At 45.7% G+C, this 24,820-nt stretch overlaps 1 protein-coding gene across 43 annotated transcripts in view; it reads right to left on the reverse strand.

Annotated features, from left to right (window-relative positions):
- LOC118381995 (protocadherin alpha-C2-like) overlaps positions 1-24,820 on the reverse strand; it is a 227,408-nt gene that overhangs the window by 33,116 nt on the left and 169,472 nt on the right. Inside the window, exon 1 of one of the 43 annotated variants that reach the window (XM_035768870.2) lies at positions 3,862-7,314. The exons of the other annotated variants lie outside the window; for them this stretch is intronic. Within the exon in view, the coding sequence (XP_035624763.1) occupies positions 3,862-6,435 (2,574 nt within the window). The 5' untranslated portion in view covers positions 6,436-7,314. Of the gene's footprint in view, positions 1-3,861; positions 7,315-24,820 lie in introns of those variants that run through there. 43 annotated transcript variants of the gene reach the window in all.

Below are 24,820 nucleotides of genomic sequence, written 5' to 3' on the forward strand. Positions count from 1 at the left end.
CTCCACACTGTAACTCGGATAAATAAGAGAGACTTAACACTCCACACTGTAACTCTGATAAACAAGAGAGACTTAACACTCCACACTGTAACTCTGATAAATAAGAGAGACTTAACACTCCACACTGTAACTCTGATAAACAAGAGAGACTTAACACTCCACACTGTAACTCTCATAAACAAGAGACTTAACACTCCACACTGTAACTCTGATAAGTAAGAGAGACTTAACACTCAACACTGTAACTCTCATAAACAAGAGACTTAATACTCCACACTGTAACTCTGATAAATAAGAGAGACTTAACACTCCACACTGTAACTCTCATAAACAAGAGAGACTTAACACTCCACACTGTAACTCTGATAAACAAGAGAGACTTAACACTCCACACTGTAACTCTCATAAACAAGAGACTTAATACTCCACACTGTAACTCTGATAAATAAGAGAGACTTAACACTCCACACTGTAACTCTCATAAACAAGAGAGACTTAACACTCCACACTGTAACTCTGATAAATAAGAGAGACTTAACACTCCACACTGTAACTCTGATAAATAAGAGAGACTTAACACTCCACACTGTAACTCTGATAAACAAGAGAGACTTAACACTCCACACTGTAACTCTCATAAACAAGAGAGACTTAACACTCCACACTGTAACTCTGATAAACAAGAGAGACTTAACACTCCACACTGTAACTCTCATAAACAAGAGAGACTTAACACTCCACACTGTAACTCTGATAAACAAGAGAGACTTAACACTCCACACTGTAACTCTGATAAACAAGAGAGACTTAACACTCCACACTGTAACTCTCATAAACAAGAGAGACTTAACACTCCACACTGTAACTCTGATAAATAAGAGAGACTTAACACTCCACACTGTAACTCTCATAAACAAGAGAGACTTAACACTCCACACTGTAACTCTGATAAACAAGAGAGACTTAACACTCCACACTGTAACTCTCATAAACAAGAGAGACTTAACACTCCACACTGTAACTCTGATAAACAAGAGAGACTTAACACTCCACACTGTAACTCTGATAAATAAGAGAGACTTAACACTCCACACTGTAACTCTGATAAATAAGAGAGACTTAACACTCCACACTGTAACTCTGATAAATAAGAGAGACAGATTCATCCCCAAAAATAGGATAGTTTCCAAATAAAAGCGCCATCACGAAGCAGTTGCCCTGGAGTAACTGTTTGGGGGAGTGGTCTGGCCGTCCTTACGGTGTGTGTGTGTGTGTGTGTGTACATTAGAACAGACTCCCACTAACACCGTAGGTTAGAGAGGAGCATCTGGACCCTAAAAAAAGTCTGCAGTCTGATGCAGCCCTACACACAGACAGGCTCTATCAGCAATAGAGTCTATCAGCAATACACATAGGACGTAGAGCAATGGTGGAGAGTTGATATTGTGAATTAGAATTTGGTTTCTGTATCTGAGAGAGAGAGAGAGAGAATGTTTTTATCCCTATGGGTTTCCTGTGCACTCCCTTCCTCCCTGCCTTGCTGTGTGAACACAAATGAGGGACTTAATAAGGCCCTGTTTTTTTTCTTTCTCTCTCTGCCTCTGAGTGGACACCCCTCGCATGGATACAGCGCTCGCACCTCCACCATGGAACGCCTTGGTCCAATCACCTTGCTTTCCCCATCCTCATGGAACCCGATCAATCCCACTGTGGTATCGGGAAACACGTCGCCGACAGTTAATTACAAGGCTGGAGCAAACATGACTGGCATTTAACGAGGGAAACCACCAGGGAGAGAGGAGCAATTACCTGAACATTGTTTTATTTCACCCTTTTCATCCTCTTTCACTCCCCGACTTCATTATTTCACCCCCTTTAACTCCCCCTACCTCATTTATTCTTCATTCATTTTTATTGTGTATAATTTCAGCCAGTAGTTTTGAAAATAGAGCTCATGAGCAACAAAAAAAACGATCCCCGAAAACGTTTCGCAATTGTGCAAAACGTATTCCATTTTGTATATGCTACGTCCTGAATTTGTTTTGCGAAATAATTTGTTTTGCGATTCGTATGATACGTCACGAATTCCAATTGGTAAATGAAGCTACACAATGTGTATGAAGTGCTTCAGATCCCAATCCATCTCTTTGAAGGCTTACATGTTCTCTTCATTTAAAATGAGCCGTGTCGACAACATACATATTTCTTTTGTCATAATTGTCCTTTTCTCTACTGTGTTTTTCTACGACAACCATGCAGTCAGAACAGTCACCAGATTCCACTTTACACGTGGAATGAACCACTCCGTTAATGATGTAAAAGCCACCAGACACATAGCTACGAAGAGTTTGATTCGGTTTTTCCCCTGCTTCTCAAACGATGCCAAGTGAATGAGAAAACTCAGTGACCTAAAGATGGGAACATTAATCCCGAGCAGAGTCTGTCTACCTCCCTCAAATTCCATTGCTCACCCACTAAACCAAACTCAGGGCATTTGCCCTGAGCGTGACTGACCCGTGGGGATTGTAATGGAGTAAGACCCATGACTATTTACGTTGGAGAGAGCAACACTAATGCCCAGACTATCTCTCTGTTCAGAGAGACCACACCAGACTAGTCTTTGCCCATTGAACCAGAACTAGAGGACCAATCAGATTGGCCTAGTGCGACCTCACCCAGTCATTCACAATAACCCTTTACACACGAAACCTAGCATTACAATCAAGTTTACAAAAGTCTATTCAACTGTACAGACATGTTCTAGAATAAAGCGACCAAAGCAATCCCACTGTCCGTTTCTAAACCATCGAACCCATATAATTTCCAAAACAATATCACTGCAAATAACCATGATATGTCGCAGATGTCTCTTGAGTGTCGTACTACTGCCACAGGTTGCAGCAGTACAGCACACAACAGAGAGAAGAAGGTGGAGTGAGCTATGGAGAGAGAGAGATGTTTTCACTGAATACGAGTATTTCTGTAACAGCTCCCTAAACGACCACGGATGAGCGAGGTGCATAAACATCTGATAGCTGCCGTTTGTTTGTGATGATTCATGAGCACCACACACACACACACACACACACACACACACACACACACACACACACACACACACACACACACACACACACACACACACACACACACACACACACACACACACACAAACAACACGGAGACAAGAGCGTATCCACCCGCCAACACACACATGCACACAAGCACACAGCTCCCACAAAGAAGCTCTGAGCTTGCCTGCACCCCGCACAGCTAAAATCTAAACACATTCACAAAGCGCTGGAGAAATTAGAGAGCATATTTTCAGATTTTCCGACACTGCATGCATGTACGTAATGTACAGACAGAGCTCACAACAGAGCATTGCACAGCAAAAACACCTTTACTACTGCAACACAATGCAATCAGTTCAGGTAACCCAGGTAACCCAGGTAACCCAGGTAACCTTTTGACAAAAATAAACAAAGGATTTTAAAAAAAGAACTGGGAGGGGCACTGTGATTTTCAAGTGTTCAATTCTCAAGGCCTGTGACACAAGAGCGTATAAATGATTTAGGTGATTTCAAACTTGACCATATCTGCAAAAAAATATGTATTAAAAAAGAGCATATGAAGAGTTTACTATTGCATAAACACAACAAAAAAAGATGACAACTCCTCTACACCCCTCCCTGCATGAAAATGGTAAATGCCAAACACTGTTCCACAAAACACTGCCTAGGGGAAAACCCAAATAATACATCTCCCAAAGAAACAACTTATGAAACGGCTTTCCAGTCAGTTGGGATGTGTTGTTGGGATCAGATGACGGGACACACACACACACACACACACACACACCTGTATCGCGGTTGCGTCTGGCATGCTGAGCCTGCGCACAAACATCTGGCTCTGTCCACTCTGGCTGGTAACGTATCCCCCGGAGCCCCAGGTGCCACTGTGGGGCCGGCCCGTGTTATAGAACATGAAGGTGTCGCTCCCCGACGTCGCCGTCATACATGTCTTATAGCAGTACGTTTTGGTCATGGAGCCGTTCCCCCGCACCTCGATGTAGTGAGGTTCAACCTTCAGGTCCCTCCGCAGAGCAACGTTATTGTTGGGTTGACCCTGACCCCCTCCTCCACCTCCCCCACCACCTCCACCTCGACCCAATGACCCTCCACCCCCGCCGGCCGAGGTGCCCCCCTCGGGGACTCTCTTCTGGGACACACAGCATGGGGAGCAGGAACCGGGCTGGGTGCAGTAGGCGTGGCAGCGGACGATGGCCAGCACCACAATGGTGACCAGGAACACAAAGGTGGTGGCGCTCAGGGCCACGATCAGATAGAGGGTCACATTGGAGAACAGTAGTGGGCTGTGAGGCCTGATGATACGTTTGGGGTCGGGGGTCAGCTTGGGCGGCAGCTCCATGACGTGCACGTTGATGGTGGCGGTGGAGGAGAGCGGCGGGAGGCCATGGTCACGGACCAGCACGGTGAGCAGGAAGGAGGTGGAGTTGTCCTCGCTGACGCGCCGCGTGGTGCGGATCTCCCCCGTGTGCTCGTGGACTTTAAACAGGTCCAGCTCGGAGGTGGTCTGCTCCAGGGCGTACACCAGCCAGGCGTTCTGACCAGCGTCCCCGTCCCACGCCACCACCCTGGTTACCAGAGCCCCCGCCTCCGCATTCTTCATCAGCGTCTCAGTGGTCCGCGTCCCATTGGCTGGAGGATGGACTATCCTGGGGGAGTGGTCGTTCTGGTCCATGATGTAAACATAGACGGTTGCCACGCGGCTGAGGGGCGGCACGCCACCATCCTGGGCTTTCACCTGGAAGTGGAACTCTCTGAGCTTCTCAAAGTCGAAGGCTCGCAGGGCATAGGCCTCGCCCGTGTCGGGTTTGATGCTGACGTAGCTCGCCACAGGGATGCCGTGGTTGTTGTCATTGAGGACAGTGTAGGTGATGCGAGCGTTCTCCCCGGCGTCGGCGTCCAGAGCCTTCACCACGCACATTGAGGCCCCGGGCGCGTTGTTCTCCGTCATGTACACTGTGTAGGACGTCTGTTCGAAGCGAGGAGGGTTGTCATTGACATCCGCCACGTCAACTTTAATGGTCATGTGTGAGGAGAGGGCCGGGGTCCCTCCGTCAATGGCGGTTACCGTGACATTGTAGGTGGAGATGGTTTCCCGGTCTAGGAAGGCGGAGGTGACCAAGGTGTAGTGGTTCCGGAAGGACTTGATCTTAAAGGGGAGGGCAGGTTGGATCTCCAGGGTCACCTGTTTGTTCTGTGCGGAGTCCCGGTCATTAACGCTGATCAAGGCCACCACCGTGTCTGCCCGAGCGTCCTCACGGACTGGGCTGGACAGAGAGGACAGCACGATGTCTGGGATGTTGTCATTCACATCCAAAACCTCTACAACCACTTTACAGTGGACGGCCACTGCAGAAGGGCCCCTGTCCATAGCTTGTATGTACATCTCATAGGAGTTAGTCTCCTCATAGTCAATGTTGTTCTTCACTCGGATCTCTCCTGTATCTGTATCCATGGAGAACATTTGTCTCACCCTCTCTGGGGTGTAACTGCTGAAAGAGTAAAACACCTCCCCGTTTGTGCCTTCATCCGGGTCTGTGGCGTTTAACTTTATCACCAGAGCGCCCTTGGGCGAGTTCTCTAACAGTTTCACTTTGTACACGGAGTTGTCGAACGCGGGCACATTGTCGTTGGAATCTAGGACATGAACGTTGATTTTGGCTGTGCCCGTGCGCGCAGGGGTGCCTCCGTCGACAGCAGTCAGTATGAACTGATGAGACGGTGTATGCTCGCGGTCAAATGGCTTTTTGAGCACGAGCTCGATTTGCTTGCTGTTTGCCACGGGCTTGTTGGAGTCCAGCGCGAGGTGCTCGTTGTTGCTGAGCCGATAGAGCCGAACCGAATTTGAGCCATCGTCTGCATCCTGCGCGCCTTCGATGGGGAACCGGGACCCCGTTATAGCGGACTCCGAGATCTCCAGCTGGTACTCGTCCCGGGGGAACTGTGGCGAGTTGTCATTCGCATCCAGAATCTCCACCTCCACGTTGTGCACCTCGAGCGGGTTCTCAACCACCACCTCTAGGTTGAGGGAACATGTGCCGCTGAATTCACACAGCGTCTCCCGGTCGATGCGGTCACTCACCGACAGCTTGCCGTTTTTATGATTTATGTTGAAATATCTCCTTGCGCTGTCCGAGGTGATTCTGACGCGTCGGGAGGAGAGCTTTCGCAGGTCCAGACCCAAATCTCGAACAATGTCTCCGACCACAGCCCCATTCTCCAGCTCCTCCGGAATGGTGTATCGTATTTGTGCATTTGTAAGGCCACTGAGTAGAAAAAATACCAAATAAAAAGTAAAAGGCACATTCTGCGTTATGCTGCAACAGCATCGCGCCGCCACAGCCATCGCAAGCAGGCAGGATCCGCAGACGGATTAGAGAAAGCTTTCCGCCTTTTTAGCTTGCCGTGCGTCCCCACCCGCCACATTAAAAACTGGGGAAGAGTCCGTGCGTTACCCCCTACTATGTGCAGGACGACCAAAGCATCCTCTCCTGTACATGTGCTTGTTTAAAATGACGTTTTTCCGTTACATCCATGTTTTCCTTTGTCTGTTTGGTTACTGCTTTTTTTCTCTCTTCTCTCTCCTCGGCGCGGCTGACTCTTGTTTCCCTCTCACGGGTGCTGCCTATCGCTTTCTCCCTCTCTCTATCTCTCCTCTCTCTCCTTCCCCCTCCCTCTCTCTGTGCAATGGTGTCTGTAGGCAGCGGGGGAGGGGGAGCCTTGCTCTCAAACGGTGCTGGCTGCATTTCAGCACCGATTGAAAACAGCGTCAAATAAAAATAAAAATGCCATTCACACCTCGGGAATACGAATACTAATTTGTATCATTATTTTCAACAGTCGGTAGTTTTTGACATTTCTAAGAGAACGTATTTGAGCAGACTAGTAGTTTTTTTTTATCCGAAGGAGAGCGAGCGAGTGCCACCGCCCTTTTCATTGTGTGCTGGGATACATAGACGATCTGTTTTCTCAGTACGCCCAAGCGATTACTTCTCTCTCTTCATTGATCCAAAACGAGCAATTACGCCAAAGCTCGAAGAAAAATCGAAGAAATAGAAATAAAACGAGTAACGGATAATTAATCGAATAAAATAAGCTACGGAAATACGGTTCATAAACCCCTTAATTAAAATATACAAATAGATAACTTCTTCATTGTATTTGTTCAGCAATTATCACCATACAATGTATCGTTTAACTTTAAGTATAAGCACAGCAGCTTTGGAAACATTTACGCTACATCCTCCCAGTAAAGAGGGGATCTGTCCTTGAAATGCGTCGATGGATTCAACAGGGCAGTGCAAATCGAGTTAGGGCTGAGCATTAAAATATGGAGTTATCAACACACACTCTCAGGAAGAAAAAAACCGTGTTATTTTTGGTTCTACATAGGCTACCTTATAACGTTTCGGTTCCCTGGATGAGATTAAAGAACATTTCAGATTCCTAAAAAAGGTGCTACATACAATACATATATAAAAGTATGTGGACAACCCTTCAAACTAGTGGATTCGGCAATTTTAGCCACACCCGTTGCTGACGGGTGTAAAAAAAAAAATGAGCACACCGCCATGCAATCTCCATAGACAAACATTGGCAGTAGAATGGCCTTACTGAAGAGCTCAGTGACTTTCAACATAGCACAGTCTTAGGATGCCACCGTTACAACAAGTCAGTTTGTCAAATTTCTGCCCTGCTAGAGCTGCCCTGTAGGTGCTGTTATTGTGAAGTGGAAACATCCAGGAGCAACAATAGCTCAGCCGCAAAGTGGTAGGTCACACAAGCTCACAGAACGGGAACCGTTGAGTGCTGAAACGCATGGCGTCTGTCCTCAGTTGCGTCACTTACCACCGAATTTCAAACTGCCTCTGGAAGCAACATTAGCACAAGAACTGTTTGTCGGGAGATCCATGAAATGGATTTCCATGGCCGAGCAACGCACACAAGCCTAAGATCACCACGCCAAGCGACGTCTGGAGTGGTGTAAAGCTTGCCAGCATTGGACTCTGGAGCAGTGGAAACGCGTTCTTTGGAGTGATGAATCACACATCACCATCTAGCAGTCTGACGGACAAATCTGGGTTTGGCGGATGCCAGGAGAACGCTACTTGCCCCAATGCATAGTGCCAACTGTAAAGTTTGGTGGAGGAGGAATAATGGTCTGGGGCTGTTTTTCATGATTTGGGCCAGGCCTCTTAGTTCCAGTGAAGGGAAATCTTAAAGCCACAGCATACAATGACATTTGAGACCATTTTGTGCTTCCAAGTTTGTGGCAGCAGTTTGGGGAAAAGCCTTTCCTGTTTTAGCATGACAATGGTCCAGCGCACAAAGCGAGGTCCATACAGAAATGGTTTGTCGAGATTGGTGTTAAAGTATTTGCCTGGCCTGCACGGAGCCCTGACCTCAACCCCATTAAACACCTTTGGGATAAATTGGAACGTCTAATCGCCCAACATCATTGCCCGACCTCACTAATGCTCTTGTGGCTGAATGGAAGAAAGTCAATGTTCCAACATCTGGTGAAAAGCTTTCCCACAAGAGTGGAGGATGTTATAGCAGCAAAGGGGGGACCAACGCCCTATTAATGCCCATGATTTTGCATTGAGATGTTTGATGAGCAGGTGTCCACATACGTTTGATCATCTACTGCATTCAGTGCATTCTGAAAGTATTCAGGCCCCTTGGATTTTTACTCAATTTGTTACGTTATATCCTTATTCTATTCTGTTAAAAGGGATTTAATAAACAATTTTGACAAAACGCAAAACATGTGTTTAGAGTTTCATAGCAAATGTATTCAAAAGGGAGAAACAGATACCTGATTTACACAAGTATTCAAACCCTTTGCTATGAGAATCCATATTGAGCTCAGGTGCATCCTGTTTGCATTGATCATCCTTGAGATGTTTCTACAACTTGATTGTAGTTCACCTGTGGTCAATTCAATTGATTGGACATGATTTGTAAATGCACACACCTGTTTATATAAGGTTCTACAGTTGACAGTTCATGTTAGAGCAAAAACCAAGCCATGAGGTCGAAGGAATTGTACATAGAACTCCGACACAGGATTGTGTCGAGGCACAGATCTAAAAATTCTGCAGCATTGAACATCCCCAAAAACACAGTGGCCTCCTTCATTCTTAAATGGAAGAAGTTTGTAACCACCAAGACTCTACCTAAAGCTGGCCGACCGGCCAAACAGAGCAATTGAGGGACAAAGGCCTTGGTCAGGGAGGTAACTGGTAACTCTGACAAAGTTCCAGAGATGGGAGAATCTTTCAGAAGGACAACCATCTCTGCAGCACTCCCCAATCAGGCATTTATGGTGGAGTGGCCAGATGGAAGCCACTCCTCAGTAAAAGGCACATGGCAGTACGCTTGGAATTTGCCAAAAGGCAACTAAAGACCCTCAGACAATGAGAAACAAGAATCTCTGGTCTGATGACACCAAGATTGAACTCTTGGTGTCACATCTGGAGGAAACCTGGCACCACCCCTACTGTGAAGCATGGTGGAGGCAGCATCATGCTGTGGGGGTGTTTTTCAGCGGCAGGGACTGGGAGACTAGTCAGGATCGAGGCAAAGATGAACGGAGCAAAGTACAGAGAGATCCTTGATGAAAACCACCTCCAAAAAAACCCAGGACCTCAGACTGGGGTGAAGGCACACCATACAACCTTACAGAGCTTGAGAGGATCTGCAGAGACGAATAGGAGAAACTCCCCAAATATAGGTGTGCCAATCTTGTAGCGTCATACCCAAGAGGACTCGAGGCTGTAATCGCTGCCAAAGGTGTATGTAAATGTGATATTTCTTGTTTTTGTGTTGTCATTATGGGGTATTGTGTGTAGATTGATGAGGGAAAAAAACGATATAATCAATTTTAGAATAAGGCTGAAACTTAACTAAATGTAGAAAAAGTCAAGGGGTCTGAATACTTTATGAATGCACTGTATACCCAGTGAAGGCAATGAACCTTGAGGGTTATATCCTTTAGCCTACCCCAAAGTATAATGGGGATTTTAGAAAACAACAGCTAACACAAGATAACCCAGTCACATCAAACTCTGAACTGACCGGTTTTCCCTTTTCATTTGTTTCAGCTGTTTTGCATTGACTTTTATGTCCATATTAATGATGCTGCTGCTGCATGATTTCGCCTGGTCAGAAAAATGTCTCGTTGACGTCCGACATCCTTACCTCTCTATGGCAGCAGAAAGATCGAATTCCTGTTTTGCAACATTGTTGCTGAGGTCTGAGTGGCAAACATACCTGTGCTGTTGCAAACTAAATGTTAGCTAGAAACAACAGGAAATAATGTGCTTAATAAAAGCATGCACTCGTAGGTAAAAAAAAAAGAAGTTTTTAAAATATATAACCTTCTGGTCAATTCAAAATTTGACATTCCTACATGACGACGCTTGAGGACGGTGTTTGAACCAACTTGCAAGTAGCCTAACGTTACCAATTTTCAATGAATTAAGGTAAGCAAAGTTGATTATTTTATTAAAATATATGAAACCAGAGTCATATGATAAACTATAGGCTAGATAATTAAAGTTTAAACATTATATCAAAAGGGTTCTACATTCCTATCAAAGGGTTCTATATACAACTTTTAGGGGTTCCATATATGAAGCAAGAGATTGAACCCCTTTTGGTTCTATGAGGAACCTTTTATTCTAAGAGTGCAGAGACAATAGAACGAGCAAAACAACACAGAATTAAATAAATAAAAGCTGTATCCTAACTAAGAATGCGTTATAGGGTTTTACTCAATGCCTTTTCGCCATCGTTCTCCTCTACTCTATTTGAACTCGTTCTGCAGCTCTCAAAGCAAAGTGATCTGTGTCCAGCGCTCTTTCGCTGTCCACGAGCCCTAGAGCTGAAAGGCAATTCAGACGTCATTGGCTGCTCGCGATCTCCTCTCACTTATTGCCCGGAGAGTGACAGCTGGGTTGATCATACAGTATATTAAAATTACAGGGATACTTGGCTGCCGCTCCAGTTTCACATCATATTCCTCGCAGTACACAGGATCCCCCCAGCCCCCAACCCCCAATATGTCGTCATATGAAGCATGTTCACTTCGGGTGAGCGGGCGAAACGAACCAGGTCATCAACAAGATGCTCGAGACTTGCCTCTCCGCCAATCTGTCAAAACAAGCTAACATGTCCTCTCCTGTCAGACCCAAATTGCTGAAATAGTATAGAGCGCAAATTGCAGATGTAGAAAGCGTGGGCACGAAGAATTTAGACGAATTTCCATCACTTGACTAGTTACTCTGCATTTCCTTTCGACAGTCTCACCTTCCCCAAACACCTAGCTAAGATATATCCTATTACAAATAAACGAATTTAATCTTCCACCTGACGTAAAAGACCAAAATAATTTAGCTGTTTTTCACAAAACCCTATTCTAGAATCCATCTGAGTGCTGGGAACGATTTCACACACAAATAGACTAACCCCTGTCAGTTTTAGAGATAGCTTTGGGGGCAGTTTACAACAAGCAATAGTCATTTAATAGCCTGGCAGGCATGAATATACACACACTACCGTGGTTCCTGGCGACTTGTTACACTTTCTTTAAAAGTGGACCTCAAGTTTATCAACGATCGTGACATATGTTCATTTATTAAAAACCATGCGCACTGGACAAATTGTCTGGCTATATTAGACGACATTGTAGTAAGTGTAGAATGCATATAATTTCACAGCCATTGGTAGGCCGACATCTACGGTTGCGTTAGGGTTAAGCTGGTTCCTAATTTAAATTCGACTCAATATCTCAAACACCTCAAACATCTGGCCATGGGCCCGAGGTGGCTCACTGCGCAAGTCTGACCGCAGGTGGTCGGTCTGGTAGTGGAGTAAAATGCCCACATCTTCCCGCTCAGACTTTCCTCCTAATTAGTACAGTCTGAACCCATGTACCCCTATTAGAATCCAATTTAAAATCAGATTCAATTCAATTAAGAGGGGCCTCTTACTCCTAACGCAATCAGTACGACAAAGTGAGGGGGAGGATGTCTCGACACTGCCGAATTTATTTTCTATACCAACAGCACACAGCGGTTCATAATGAATTGAATCTCGGCTCTCGTCTCATCTTCGATCCTTTTACCTCTTGAAGAGCTCTCAAAAGTTGGATAACACTCAGACAGGCACCAGTTTGCTAGACAATCAGCTTTTATAACAGTCAAATTGACTGAGCCATACAGTGAGTGCAGTGCCATTCAAAGCACCACCGGGACATACACCCCATTGCGACCTAAACGCAGGGGAGGCTCCACTGGGTGGCAAATCCTCAACCTGGTCTCAGAGCATTTCATATTATTCTGTATGTAAATCCGAGACACTCCATTTAGTACAATATGCTACGTTTTGGCATGTATTCATTTGTGGCTGTCCATCACCTATTTCATATGATATGTTACGATGAGAAAAAAAGAAGAAACCGCACACTGCTCTGCTATAATCAATGCCCTTTATTAAGCTTTACATATCGGCCTCAAGGCCTATGATACGTTACAACCTACAACTCATATGATATGTTATGAATTTGCAAAGCGTACAATATTGTACGGATTTGCAAAAACTTCCGTATGTTGCGAATTTGGAAAACGTATGACATGTTACGAATTCTAGCTAGGTGGCTAATGTTAGCTAGCTGGCTAATGTTAGCTAGGCTAGAGGATAGGGATACATTTAGGAGTTAGGTTAAAGGTAATGGTTAGGGTTAAGGGAATGGTTAGCTAACATTCTAAGGAGTTGCAATGTAGCTAAAAATTACGTTTCCGTGATCAGATTCGAACTCCCAACCTTTGGCTTGCGAGACATAACCATCTGTCTTATGTAACCATACCAAACACAACATATCATACTAATTTGATTCAGAGGGGTTGGGTTAAATGCGGAAAACACATTTCAGTTGAAGACATTCAGTTGTACAACTGACTAGGTATCCCCTTTCCCCCTTTCCCCCTTTCCCCCTTTAATTTGATGTCCCGGATTTACATTTACTAGGCTACGTCTAGTCTATGACACCAGGCTGATATGCCAGGTGTGCTCTTGTGATCTGAGGAAGGGGGAGAAAGGGGGGTGTAATAATCTAATATTTAGCAGTTCAAATCAAAAAATGCATTCTGATTGGGCACCTAGTCATGCAATGTCATAAGGTAACACCTTCATTACCTTGTTTAGGAAGCTCATTGGATCCCACCCAGGGCGGGGTCAAATTATGCAGACATCTACACCTAATAATAAGCTAGCTAGTATCTAGTAGCTTCAGTATCACAACAAGCACCTGCACATCCGTTACCCCAGCCACTAGCAACTGACGAGCTGTTGCATCGAACCAAACGTGAACCAGTGGAAGCAGAGTGTATTGTTGTTCGCACATTCTTACAAAGTGAAATCACAACCACAGGCAGTAACAACAAATGGAGCTCACTCAGTGTTCTTAAAAGATACGGCGGGCCATTGTCAGCAACGTCGACTGTGCTGTTGGCACGGAAACATGGATTTAAAATGCTCCTACAGGCATGTCACCCTGGAGCCAGCCTGATTAACATTTGGGACATCTACAGCAATGTGCGAAAATCCCTGCTCCACCCTAAAGAACGTATTCAGTAAACACAGACACAGCATGTTACATGAGATCAACAAAAAGCCTTTGCTCGTCCAGCTGGCATTTGAGAAGGACCTGACAAGTACGTTTCGCCAGGAAGGAAAATGGAATCAGAAATGTCACAAGGTTCAAAACAGCATGGAGGAGGCTGCAAGACTTCCCTGGCCGTAGTGCCAGAATGATTCATTCAATGGTTTTCCGTCATTTAATTAAGACCACTGGTTATTTGGCATATATTTTTATGTAATGTATAGTTTAGGCCTTTGCTTTTTACTTCAAAGTATATTTTAGATTTATCTGTGATTCTTAATGTCATTGCTTGCTTTTACGGGTCCAATTGATATATACTGTGTATACAGCGCCTTCGGAAAGTTTTCAGACCCCTTGACTTTTTCCACATTGTGTTACGTTACAGCCTTATTCTGAAATTGATTAAATAGTTTTTATCCCCTCATAAATCTACACCGAATAACGCATAATAGGTTTTTAGAATGTTTGCTAATGTATTCAAAATAACAAACAGAACTATTATATTTACATAAGTATTCAGACCCTTTACTCAGTACCTCGTTGAAGCCCCTTTGGCAGCGATTACAGCAGTCTCGAGTCTTCTTCTCTGCAGATCCTACTTTCAGGTCTCTTCAGAGATGTTCGATCGGGTTCAAGTCCGGGCTCTGGCTGGGCCACTCAAGGACATTCAGAGACGTGTCCTGAAGCAACTCCTGCGTTGTCTTGGCTGTGTGCTTAGGGTCGTTGTGCTCATCGAAGGTGAACCTTCGCGCCCCAGTCTGAGGTCCTGAGCGCTCTGGAGCAGGTTTTCATCAAGGATCTCTCTGTACTTTGCTCTGTTCATCTTTACCTTGATCCTGACTAGTCTCCCAGTCCATGCCGCTGAAAAACATCCCAAAAGCATGATGCTGCCACCACCATGCTTCACCGTAGGGAGAGTGCCAGGGTTACTCCAAGCGTAACGCTTGGCATTCAGGCCAAATAGTACAATCTTGGTGTCATCAGACCAGAGAATGTTGTTTCTCATGGTCTGAGAGTCTTTAGGTGCCTTTTGGCAAACTCCAAGCAGGGGCTGTCATGTGCTGTTTACTGAGGAGTGGCTTCCGTCTGGCCACTCCACCATAAAGGCCTGATTGGTTGAGTGCTGCAGAGATGGTTGTCCTTCTGGAATGTTCTCCCATCTCCACAGAGGAACTGTAGAGCTCTGTCAGAGTGACCATTGGGTTCTTGTTCACCTCCCTGACGAAGGCCCTTCTCCACCGATTGCTCAGTTTGGCCAGGCTTGGTGGTTCCAAACTTCTTTCATTTAAGAATGATGGAGGCCACTGTGTTCTTTGGGACCTGCAATGCTGCAGAAATGTTTTGGTACTCTTTCAAATCTGTGCCTCGACACAATTTCGTCTCGGTGCTCTAAGGACAATTCCGTCGACCTCATGGCCTGGTTTTTGCTCTGACATGCTCTGCCAACTGTGGGTCCTTATATAGACAGGTGTGTGCCTTTCCAAATCATGTCCAATCAATTAAATGTTCCACAGGTGGACTCCAAGTTGTAGAAACATCTCAAGGACGATCAATGGAAACAGGATGAACCTGAGCTCAATTTTGAGTCTCATAGCAAAGGGTCTAAATAATTATGTACATTTGTTTTTCATTTTTAATGCATTTTCAAAAAAATCTAAAAACCTGTTTTCACTTTGTCATTATGGCATTTCTTTGGGGGGCTGACTGCCTGACTGCCATTAGGTACCGAGATGAGATCCCCAGACCCCCTGTGAGACCATATGCTGGTGTGGTTGACCCTGGGTTCCTCCTACTGCAAGACAATGCTAGACCTCATGTGGCTGGAGTGTGTCAGCAGTTCCTGCAAGAGGAAGACATTAATGCTATGCACTGGCCCGCCCGTTCCCCAGACCTGAATCCAATTGAGCACATCTGGAACATCATGTCTCGCTCCATCCACCAACACCACGTTGCACCACAGAATGTCCAGAAGTTGGCACATGCTTTAGTCCAGGTCTGGGAGGAGATCCCTCAGGAGACCATCCACCACCTCATCAGGAGCATGCCCAGGTGTTGTAGGGAGGTCATACAGGCACGTGGAGGCCACACACACTACTGAGCCTCATTTTGACTTGTTTTAAGGACATTACATCAAAGTTGGATCAGCCTGTAGCGTGGGTTTCCATTTTGATGTTGAGTGTGACTCCAAATCCAGACCTCCATGGGTTGATACATTTGATTTCCATTGATCATTTTTGTGTGATTTTGTTGTCAGCACATTCAACTATGTAAAGAAAAAAGTAGTTAATAAGAATATTTCATTCATTCAGATCTAGGATGTGTTATTTTAGTGTTCCCTTTATTTTATTGAGCAGTGTATGTTTTTCATGCTTTTGTGTGCGGGGCGCTGTCCTCAGATAATCGCATGGTTTGCTTTCGCCGTAAAGCCTTTTTGAAATCTGACACAATGGCTAGATTAACAAGACGTTAAGCTTTATTTTGATGTATTACACTTGTGATTTTATGAAAGATAAATATGAATAATCCTGTAGTTTGAATTTTGCGCTCTGCAATTTCACCGGATGTTGGCCAGGTGGGACATAACCGTCCCCCCTGGCCATAATGAGCGCACCTTGGGCTACCATTCTTCCTGGGGCTTCTCTTCAACATTGCTTGCTTTCTTGTGTGCAAAATGACAGTGCATATGGTTGCATTTCAGATAGGCCTCCATTTTTGTAAATGTTGTATGTCGCAGAAGTTGGACCAATACCTTGTCTAGTTTACTGAAGTAAGTAGGCAAACATTCACTCTGTTGTGATTCATTCATGTTCATGTTGTGATAGGTTACTATGACACAACTAATGTTAGCCTTCTAGACTACTTTTTCACCCCCTCCCTGCTCTCTTGCTATAGTGTGTGTGTGTGTGTTGCTCTCGGGAATGAGCATTTCATCTTGTTCGCGGCAGATTCAAATTGACTATAGAATATGCACTTATTTTAATTTAGTTTTGAGCTTTTCTGAAACTCTCCCACACAGAAAACATTGAGCACCTGGAGAAGTGGTGGCTTGGTTACGGTCATTGCATAGTGCCACAAATTCAACAGAAATGTAGCCTTTAGTTCTAGTTATTGAAGTTTAAGCTACGAAGCCTGTAAGAATCTTTGACAGTGTCGAGCGGATCTGTGCGTGTTGGTAGGCACAAATTGCGACGATTGCTCATTGTTCACGCGTAGGGCCTCGTTTCAGATACATTTTTGTACATTTGAAAAGTAGTAAAACCAATCTACTGTACCTTGTGTTATCAGGAACCTAAAGCAATACTTGTTGTATGGATTTAAAATGACCCCTCAGACGAGTCATCCTGGAGCCAGGCTTGCCTAAACAGTAATGTTATTTAATGCTGATCTCAACCTATTGATTTATTTAATCAAAAAGGGAAACTACTAGCATAGCCTGGAGCTCATTTACTTTAAAAAATGACTCAAACTAAATTTAGTTTTCATCAATTACAACATTGTCTCAGCCAGTGGTCATTCATTGGTGTATATGTCTATCTCTGGGTAAATCCCACAGTAAACATAGTCAGAGTTATAGGCCTATATCAGTATGGTAGACTGAGCATCAAGTTGTTGTTCTGTGTTTATTTGGGACTGTGTGACCTCAGAGAGCACTAGTGCCAGTCTGATTCACCCAGGCACGCAACACGCCCACACAACCCTCCCCTCTCCCGGTGCGGCTCCAGCTCTCCTCCACTGAACCCTCTGCCCACGGCAATGACATGTGCTGGCAGCCCGCAAGACGAGGCGCTGAGCAGTGAGTCACTCCGATGCTACAAGTAGATGGATAGATAGCTGAGCGACTCTTCTTCACACTCCAAGCGAGGCTGAGGGGGTGGCGAACTGGGGAGCTGGAGAGATGCAACGGAAGAGAACAGAGATGGAGGTGCAACGGGACTTGAGTTAGGTTTGATGGACCGAGAGGGAAGTTTTTTCATTGGACAGAGTTTTAAATGTTATTTTCTATTTTATACATCCGCTCTCCTTTCTTTTTTTCCAATGACCAATTTAACTGAGCTGTGGAGATGACACAGCGGGGCTCTCGTGTCGGTCCGTACTCGTGAGTCTCAGAAGCATGCGAGCCGCAGCGCTACCCCTGACATTCAGAAGATTCTCCCAGCGGGGTGCCCAAGCTCCATGTTTACGGCAATTTGAGACAGCAATGAAAAGAGGCAACCGTTATCTCGCCAATTACACACACCGCAGGATTTTACACCTGGCCTTTTCCACCTCGCTCCATTGTCTGCCTCTCTCTCTATATCGTGTTCTGCTCTCCTCTCGTTCTCTGTCTATTGGGCTGATGGTACATGGGCAGGTAACTGACATCTCTCTCACTGTACCTGTTAGAATCCACCCATCTGTTCCGCCGTTAATTGCACGCCACAGATCTGTGCATTATTTCATTTGCACTCAAGGGGCTCGAGATTAAGTATCTAAATTCCTCCTCTGCTAGACAAACAGATGTCTGTCTCGCCAGAACAAACACAGTACATGTCCCAATTCTCTTCAATGGCTCCCTCTCTCTGCTCTTGTCACCACTGACTGAAGGGTGAAATCATCTATTCTGCCTCTCTGTCTCCCTCTATCCCATCTCACTCCTCACCAACCATTACTGTCTCTTTCCTCTCTTCCTGCAATCCTCCCCTACTCGTCTCAATCTCACCACCCCCTCTCTTACCCTCTACCAACTGCCTCATACTCTCCCCTCTCAGTGCCTCTATCCTTCCTCTCTCCTGTTTCACCTCCCTCCCTCCTCTCTGGTCCAGCTGTGCTGTGTGTCTGTGACATCCGTTGCTCCAGCTGGGAGAGCTGTGGCCCAGGGCCACCAGAATGTCTGAAGTGGAAACACGGGAGCTAATGTCTCTGCTGCTGCTGCCTCTCCCTCTCCACTGTCATGTCCTCTCTTAAAACCACCCCAGAGAGAGAAGGGGAGCGGGACAGAGAGAGGGAGGGGAGAGACGAGAAACAGAGGGGGTAAAGAATGGAGAGAGACTGACAGGAGGAGAGATGGAGCAGTGACTGGGAGAGGGAAAAAGGTGCAGAGCTCTGAGTGCACTTCCTGTGCTCTCTTTTTGGAGCTAGATGAGACATAATATTAATGACCCTCTCCATCCATTATGCAAGATGGCGGACATATTAATAACAGGCTCTCCAGTAACACTCTCTCTGTTGAGACACATGAATTGTCCCGGTTTAAAAGCCATTCGTCCAGCCCCCCACAGCATCTGTTATGCCATGTGGAAGCCCTCCGTTTCTGAGTCAGATGTCCCAGCTGGAGGAGAGCTCGTCAGAGAGATGGGTCATGGACGGTACTGGGTGAATCAAGCCTCAGTCGCTCTGTCACACACACACATGCACACACACAAAGGGACTGGGACCAGCACTGACTCTAGCCCTGGGTGAAGAGACTGAATGAGCATCTGGGCTCTGAGAGAGTCCCGTCTCTTTGTTATCGTCAGCTGCTGTCTCGTCTGGTGTTCTCAGGGCAAGGAGTGATGACCTCATACATGCCCCCCCCCTCCCCCGCGCCACACAAGATGGAGTCAGAGCTTTGAACCACCTACTGTTCATCGTGAAGAGACACAAACATTATGTGTAGTTACACTGTGCCTATATGTAAACTACAGAATTTAGACCTCTTATACAGAACTTCTGCATGGCACAAATCTTGCCACCACATTACACTGCTAAAATAGGGTACAGCACACAAAATGGCCACCTGGTTTTCTAGGACTCTTGCATTTAGGAAATCCATTAAAAATAATAATGAAAAAAAACAAAATAGCTCTCTCTCTCTCTCTTTTTCTCTGTCTGTCTCTCATTCTCTCAAAAAAAGAAAATGCCTGCAGGCTATTGTGTAGGAGGACAGCAACCACAGTGTCTGTGTTGCCAGGAGAAAAGGCCATAGTGATGAAAAATCTGCATCTAACAGGCAGGAAATGACAAAACATCCATTTCCTCAGAGAGAATGATATATGTAGGCTAAAAGGAGGAGAGGCTGACAAACCATGAAAGGATACACACTGATCATCACCATTATCACAAATGATACTTTACTCTTATTTTTCCTAACGTGAAGAGAACAAATCCTGACCATTTAGGTGAAGAGAGAGCCCATTGCATCAGGCTGCACCACTTATTGGAGGGATGTGATAAATGATGGAGATTCAACCATTTCAATTGCTAACTACAATATCTGCCATATTGTGTGGGTTGAGAGATTTGTTTTTCTGGAACTAAGCGTTTTAAGATTGTGCCACAGAGCGAGAGAGAGAGAAAAAAATCTAAGGGGCGGTGTTCTGTCTCAGTGCCAAGAGCACTGCAGTTTGCAGCCAGGACAGGATGGGAGAGGGAGAAACAGTAATACTGGGACCTCTATTGGTGTAAGAGGATACTGCAAGGACAGACTCAGCATGGTCTCCACAATGTGTGTGTGTGTGTCTCAATCCGCAGCTCTCCTCCTTTCTTCTCCTCCCGCGTCTGACAGTGTGGCTGTGAAGGACAGTGCCAGGCCCCCTCCAGAGGAGAGAGAAGGAAACTAAAAGATGCTGACGAGAGAATCTGTTTCCAGTGACAACACCCTCAGCCTGCAAGAGAATACATGTCTGCAACAAGGCATTACAAATCACACAAGCCAGATCTCACAGATTGATCAGAGCACTCTGTGGTAAACGTGATCAACCACACCCGTAAGCACAAAAACCCCCAGATATAAGAGATAACATATCTAGTATTTCTGTCAGGTAGCCCAGCGGTTAAGAGCATTGGGCCAATAAACACAAGGTCGCTGGTTTGAATCCCCAAGCCGGCAAGGTAGGAAAATCTGCAGTCCTGCCTTTGAGCAAGGCAGTTAACCCCCCGACAACAACTGCTCCCAGTGCGCCGGTGACATGGATGTTGATTAAGGCATCCCCCAGCACCTCTCTTCTTCACAGGTTTCGAGTTAAATGCGGAAGACGCATATCGGTTGACTGCATTCAGTTGTGCAACTGACGAGGTATACCCCTTTCCCTGTTAATGAATCCAGAAACGAACCATGATATCGTAAAGACCTTCCAGCAAACAGAGATCAAAGGCTACCGTGCGGCAAAACTCTTAACTGCATTTTGTTTCACGTCCGATTAATAACATGCTAACACTCTAGCGCCATCAGCGCTAACTTTGTAAAACCAATGTATAATGAAAGACTGCACACCTTTCTACCGAGAATCTCCATCTAAAGACTCATAGATCGGAGGGCCTGTTTGAAAGGGGTGCGCAGGTTTACCCCTGCGTGTTGAACTGGTTCATAACATGCTTTAGAACCTTTTCAATCTCAGATATAACATCTTGGTTTCAGTAGAGATGATGACCCCTTCCCATGTATGTAGGATGAGGTGGAGAGGCTGTTCTGGCTGCATTTGGTTGTGCCTTCCCAAGTGTACTTCCCTTTCAGCATAAAGGGTTGTATGGAGAGACTGTGCTGGGTGCGTTTGGTTATGCCTTCCCCAGTGTATCCTCCTTTCTGTGTAATGGGCATGACAGTACGAAAGTGGAAGTAAATCTCTCCTCCAGGGTCCTGGAGGGGTTAAACAGGGTGTGGGCTGTCCCCGTTCTGCCTGAACATAAAATTAAACAGATTCATGTTGTGGTAAACAAAGCTATCTGAGACAGCAGGCAGGCGCCCGATCCCGTCTATCCCACCACGCAGGACCCCTGGCTTAGTAGCCCCGCTGGATGGACGGGGGTGGATGGATATGGAAGAACCCTGTGGTTCTGAACATGACAAAGCTAATCTATAGACTGCAACAACAGCCTAATGCCATAATGTGTGTGTGTGTGTGTGTGTGTGTGTGTGTGTGTGTGTGTGTGTGTGTGTGTGTGTGTGTGTGTGTGTGTGTGTGTGTGTGTGTGTGTGTGTGTTCAGTCTTTTTCTGTGACCAATTCTCAGCCCCTTGTATTTCCACTTAGCTGCAATACACCTGTAGTTGTTTAATTTGTTTTCGTCTGCCTCATCAAGGCTTTCTCCTTCTCTCCCTTTCACATGATTTCACATTCACACTCCCTGTCCTAATCTGTCACCTTTTTGCTGTCTTCATCTCCCTCCCTCTTTCTCTCAATCCATTATTCTCTCTGTATTCTCACACCTTTCTCCCTCCCTCTGCCTTTCCACTCTCTCTTTTTTCATCTTTGAGTGGGGTGGATTTACATTTGCAGTTCTCACTCTCTCTCTGAGAAACAGATTGGTGCACGTCAGCAATGAGGATCATCTCCATGGCAACCTCCATGGCAACCTCAGCTGAGCTCCCTTCCCCTTGCCAAGAGCCACACCCAGGAGGGAGGAAACCAGGAAGTGACGTGTTCACACCCGAGTGTCCATGCGTGCATGTCTATGTGCTAAACAAAGGACGCTGGAACAAAGCCAGGACATAGAGCAGGCGTCTCAAGGTGCCGCATTATCATTGGCCCAATCATGTCAACCATGATGCAACCTAAATCTGAACCAGAGAGCTGGGTGTAAGGGTGTCTTTTTGGGTAACAATAGTTGACCCCATCTGGATGGTTACTGAACCTAAATGACTTACAGTAGGTGAATCAATGCCCCCTGCTGTAGAAATACAATCCAGTAAAATTGTGAAGCACTTAGCTGGCTACCTCACCAGGGATAATGTACTTAGATAATCAATAATGTAATGCTTTTTGCAACACTGGGGCCAGCAGAGCAGAGGAAGAGGCTTTTAGCCAACACACACTTAACACACAGCCAATGTAATAAACACGTTATTGAATAACACACACTCAGCTAAATACAGGACTACACACACTGCTGCTCACACAAAGAAACTCATACACTAAGTGCAATACTGTTTAATACACCAACATGAATCTGTTGATATTAGGAAATTACACACACTCAAATAAACACACGTACACAGAGAACACACTGACAAACACCCACCCACACACAGACATGGTGGTGACCTGAGAGCTGGAGGGATAAGCCCTGCGACCTCATTCCCCTAACCCTTTGTCCCGCCTCCCCGATTTAGCTGTGATTGACTGCTGAGTTGCTGCCGGTAACGTCAGCCCCGCCCAGCCCAGGCTGCAGCTCGCCGAGACGCCAAGGCTCTGAGAGATCCTTTCTGCTGCAGAGCAGAGCGGAAAATTACCACAGCCTCTCTCTCTCTCTCACATACACACACACACACACACACACACACACACACACACACACACACACACACACACACACACACACACACACACACACAGAGCTGCAGCCGACAGAGCGCATTCTGAACCACTCGAATGCAAAGAGACAGCCTCAGGCATTGTTACTGGAGCCACACCGGGCCAAACGCAGCACAGAGAGAGAGCGTGGTGACATAGAGAATATATTTTTGTGTGACTCTCAGACACCTAGTAAACACATACTGACTCGCATTGAGCTCAGAGGGCACTGCAATCTTCCAGACACACACTGACCCACTTACACATGCATTGCAATATTCAGAACCCCCATGTGATCATAGAGAGCCCCCCAAAGCAGACCACATAGATAAGAACACATTCTGAACCAACCAAATGATCATACAGTGGCTCTGAGCTGGTATTTTATTTACTTGTTTTTACTGACCGACCACTCACAAAAAAAATAGGTCAGTGTATTATGAAAGAGTATTAAAGAACTTATTATCAAAGAGAAGTACATCATAGAGCTTTGTGCGATACAGAGACCAAGGGGGACAGAGCTACATTGAGGCCTAGACTACACAATATTTACAAAGCCCACTTGAATGCCACTGGTTACAAACAGCACCACTTTAAATGGCCAAAAGAATGCTCAATCCGCATGAGTAGATAGCGTTCGCTGTTGATAGACACAGTCTGTGTCGTCCAACAGAAAGGGGCCGAGCAGCTTACACGCTGAGCGGATCGAGCCGCCCTGACACACTTAGCGCATGTTAATGAAAATGAGAAGAATCCTGTTTACAGCATGCTCAGGCTGATAGCATGCGTGTCTGGGGAGACCTGCTGCTAATTCACCATTACTCCTCTCAGCTGCTCCCCCCCCACACACACACACAGACACACACACATGAAAACAAGGTTGGTGGACTGAAGGAGGGAGGGTAGATGGAAGGAGGGTGGGAGAGGGCGATATGGAGACAAAGAGATAGATAGGAGTTGATATCGAGCGGAACACTGAGGCTGAGAAAATGGAAGGAAAATGTTGTATAGAGAGCAAAATAAGGGGAGAGAGAATCAGAGGGATGGAACAAGGCCTGTGGGCTGAGGGGAAAGGTAGGAGGGGGAGGGGCAAAGAGGGCATTGAAGGGTGGGAAAGCAAGAGAAACAGTGAGACTGGAGGAAAGAGAAATGATGAATTAGAAAAGGGAACATAGACCGAGAAAGACAGGCAGGGATAGTGGCTGAGGGAAAGGGGCAGAGGGTTTGAGGGAAATCGATTAAAGGATGGGAATGCAATAGGAGCAGAGAGACCATGAGATTGAGAGAAATGCACAGTGAGTCAGGGAAATGTACAAAGCAACAGCAGGGGTGTGAAACAGAGGGGATAGATAAAAAGGATAAGGGAGAGAATGAAAGAGAAGGATTACTCATGCACTCCGATGTGAAAGAAAAGGTTGTTACAGCAGTAATCCTCCAAGCTGAGGGAACAGCAGAATAAAAGGCATGAGAGCGAGAGAGAGGCCTATCCTGTCATCCACACACCTCCTGGGGACTCAAAAAGATAGGCAGGCCCCTGCTTGTGCCAAGCCAGCTCACTCATTCATACACAGGAACGCAGACTCCTCCATTTACACTCAATTTAAATGACTGTCTGTTTGCTTCAATTTATATTTCACTGAACCTCCGTGGTGGTTTGTAAAAGATTCAACAACATGCAATCGCCATCAATGAATCCATCTTGTGGATGCAAGAGAGAGAGAGCGAGAGACTACGGACTTAGAATAATGCGCTAAGTAGTAATATTCTAAACATGGGGGTAAGTGTTGACATTATATAAATAGAAAATGGAAATAAAACT

This window comes from Oncorhynchus keta, chromosome 4, assembly GCF_023373465.1.
Source record: "Oncorhynchus keta strain PuntledgeMale-10-30-2019 chromosome 4, Oket_V2, whole genome shotgun sequence".
In the NCBI taxonomy this organism is placed as follows: domain Eukaryota; kingdom Metazoa; phylum Chordata; class Actinopteri; order Salmoniformes; family Salmonidae; genus Oncorhynchus; species Oncorhynchus keta.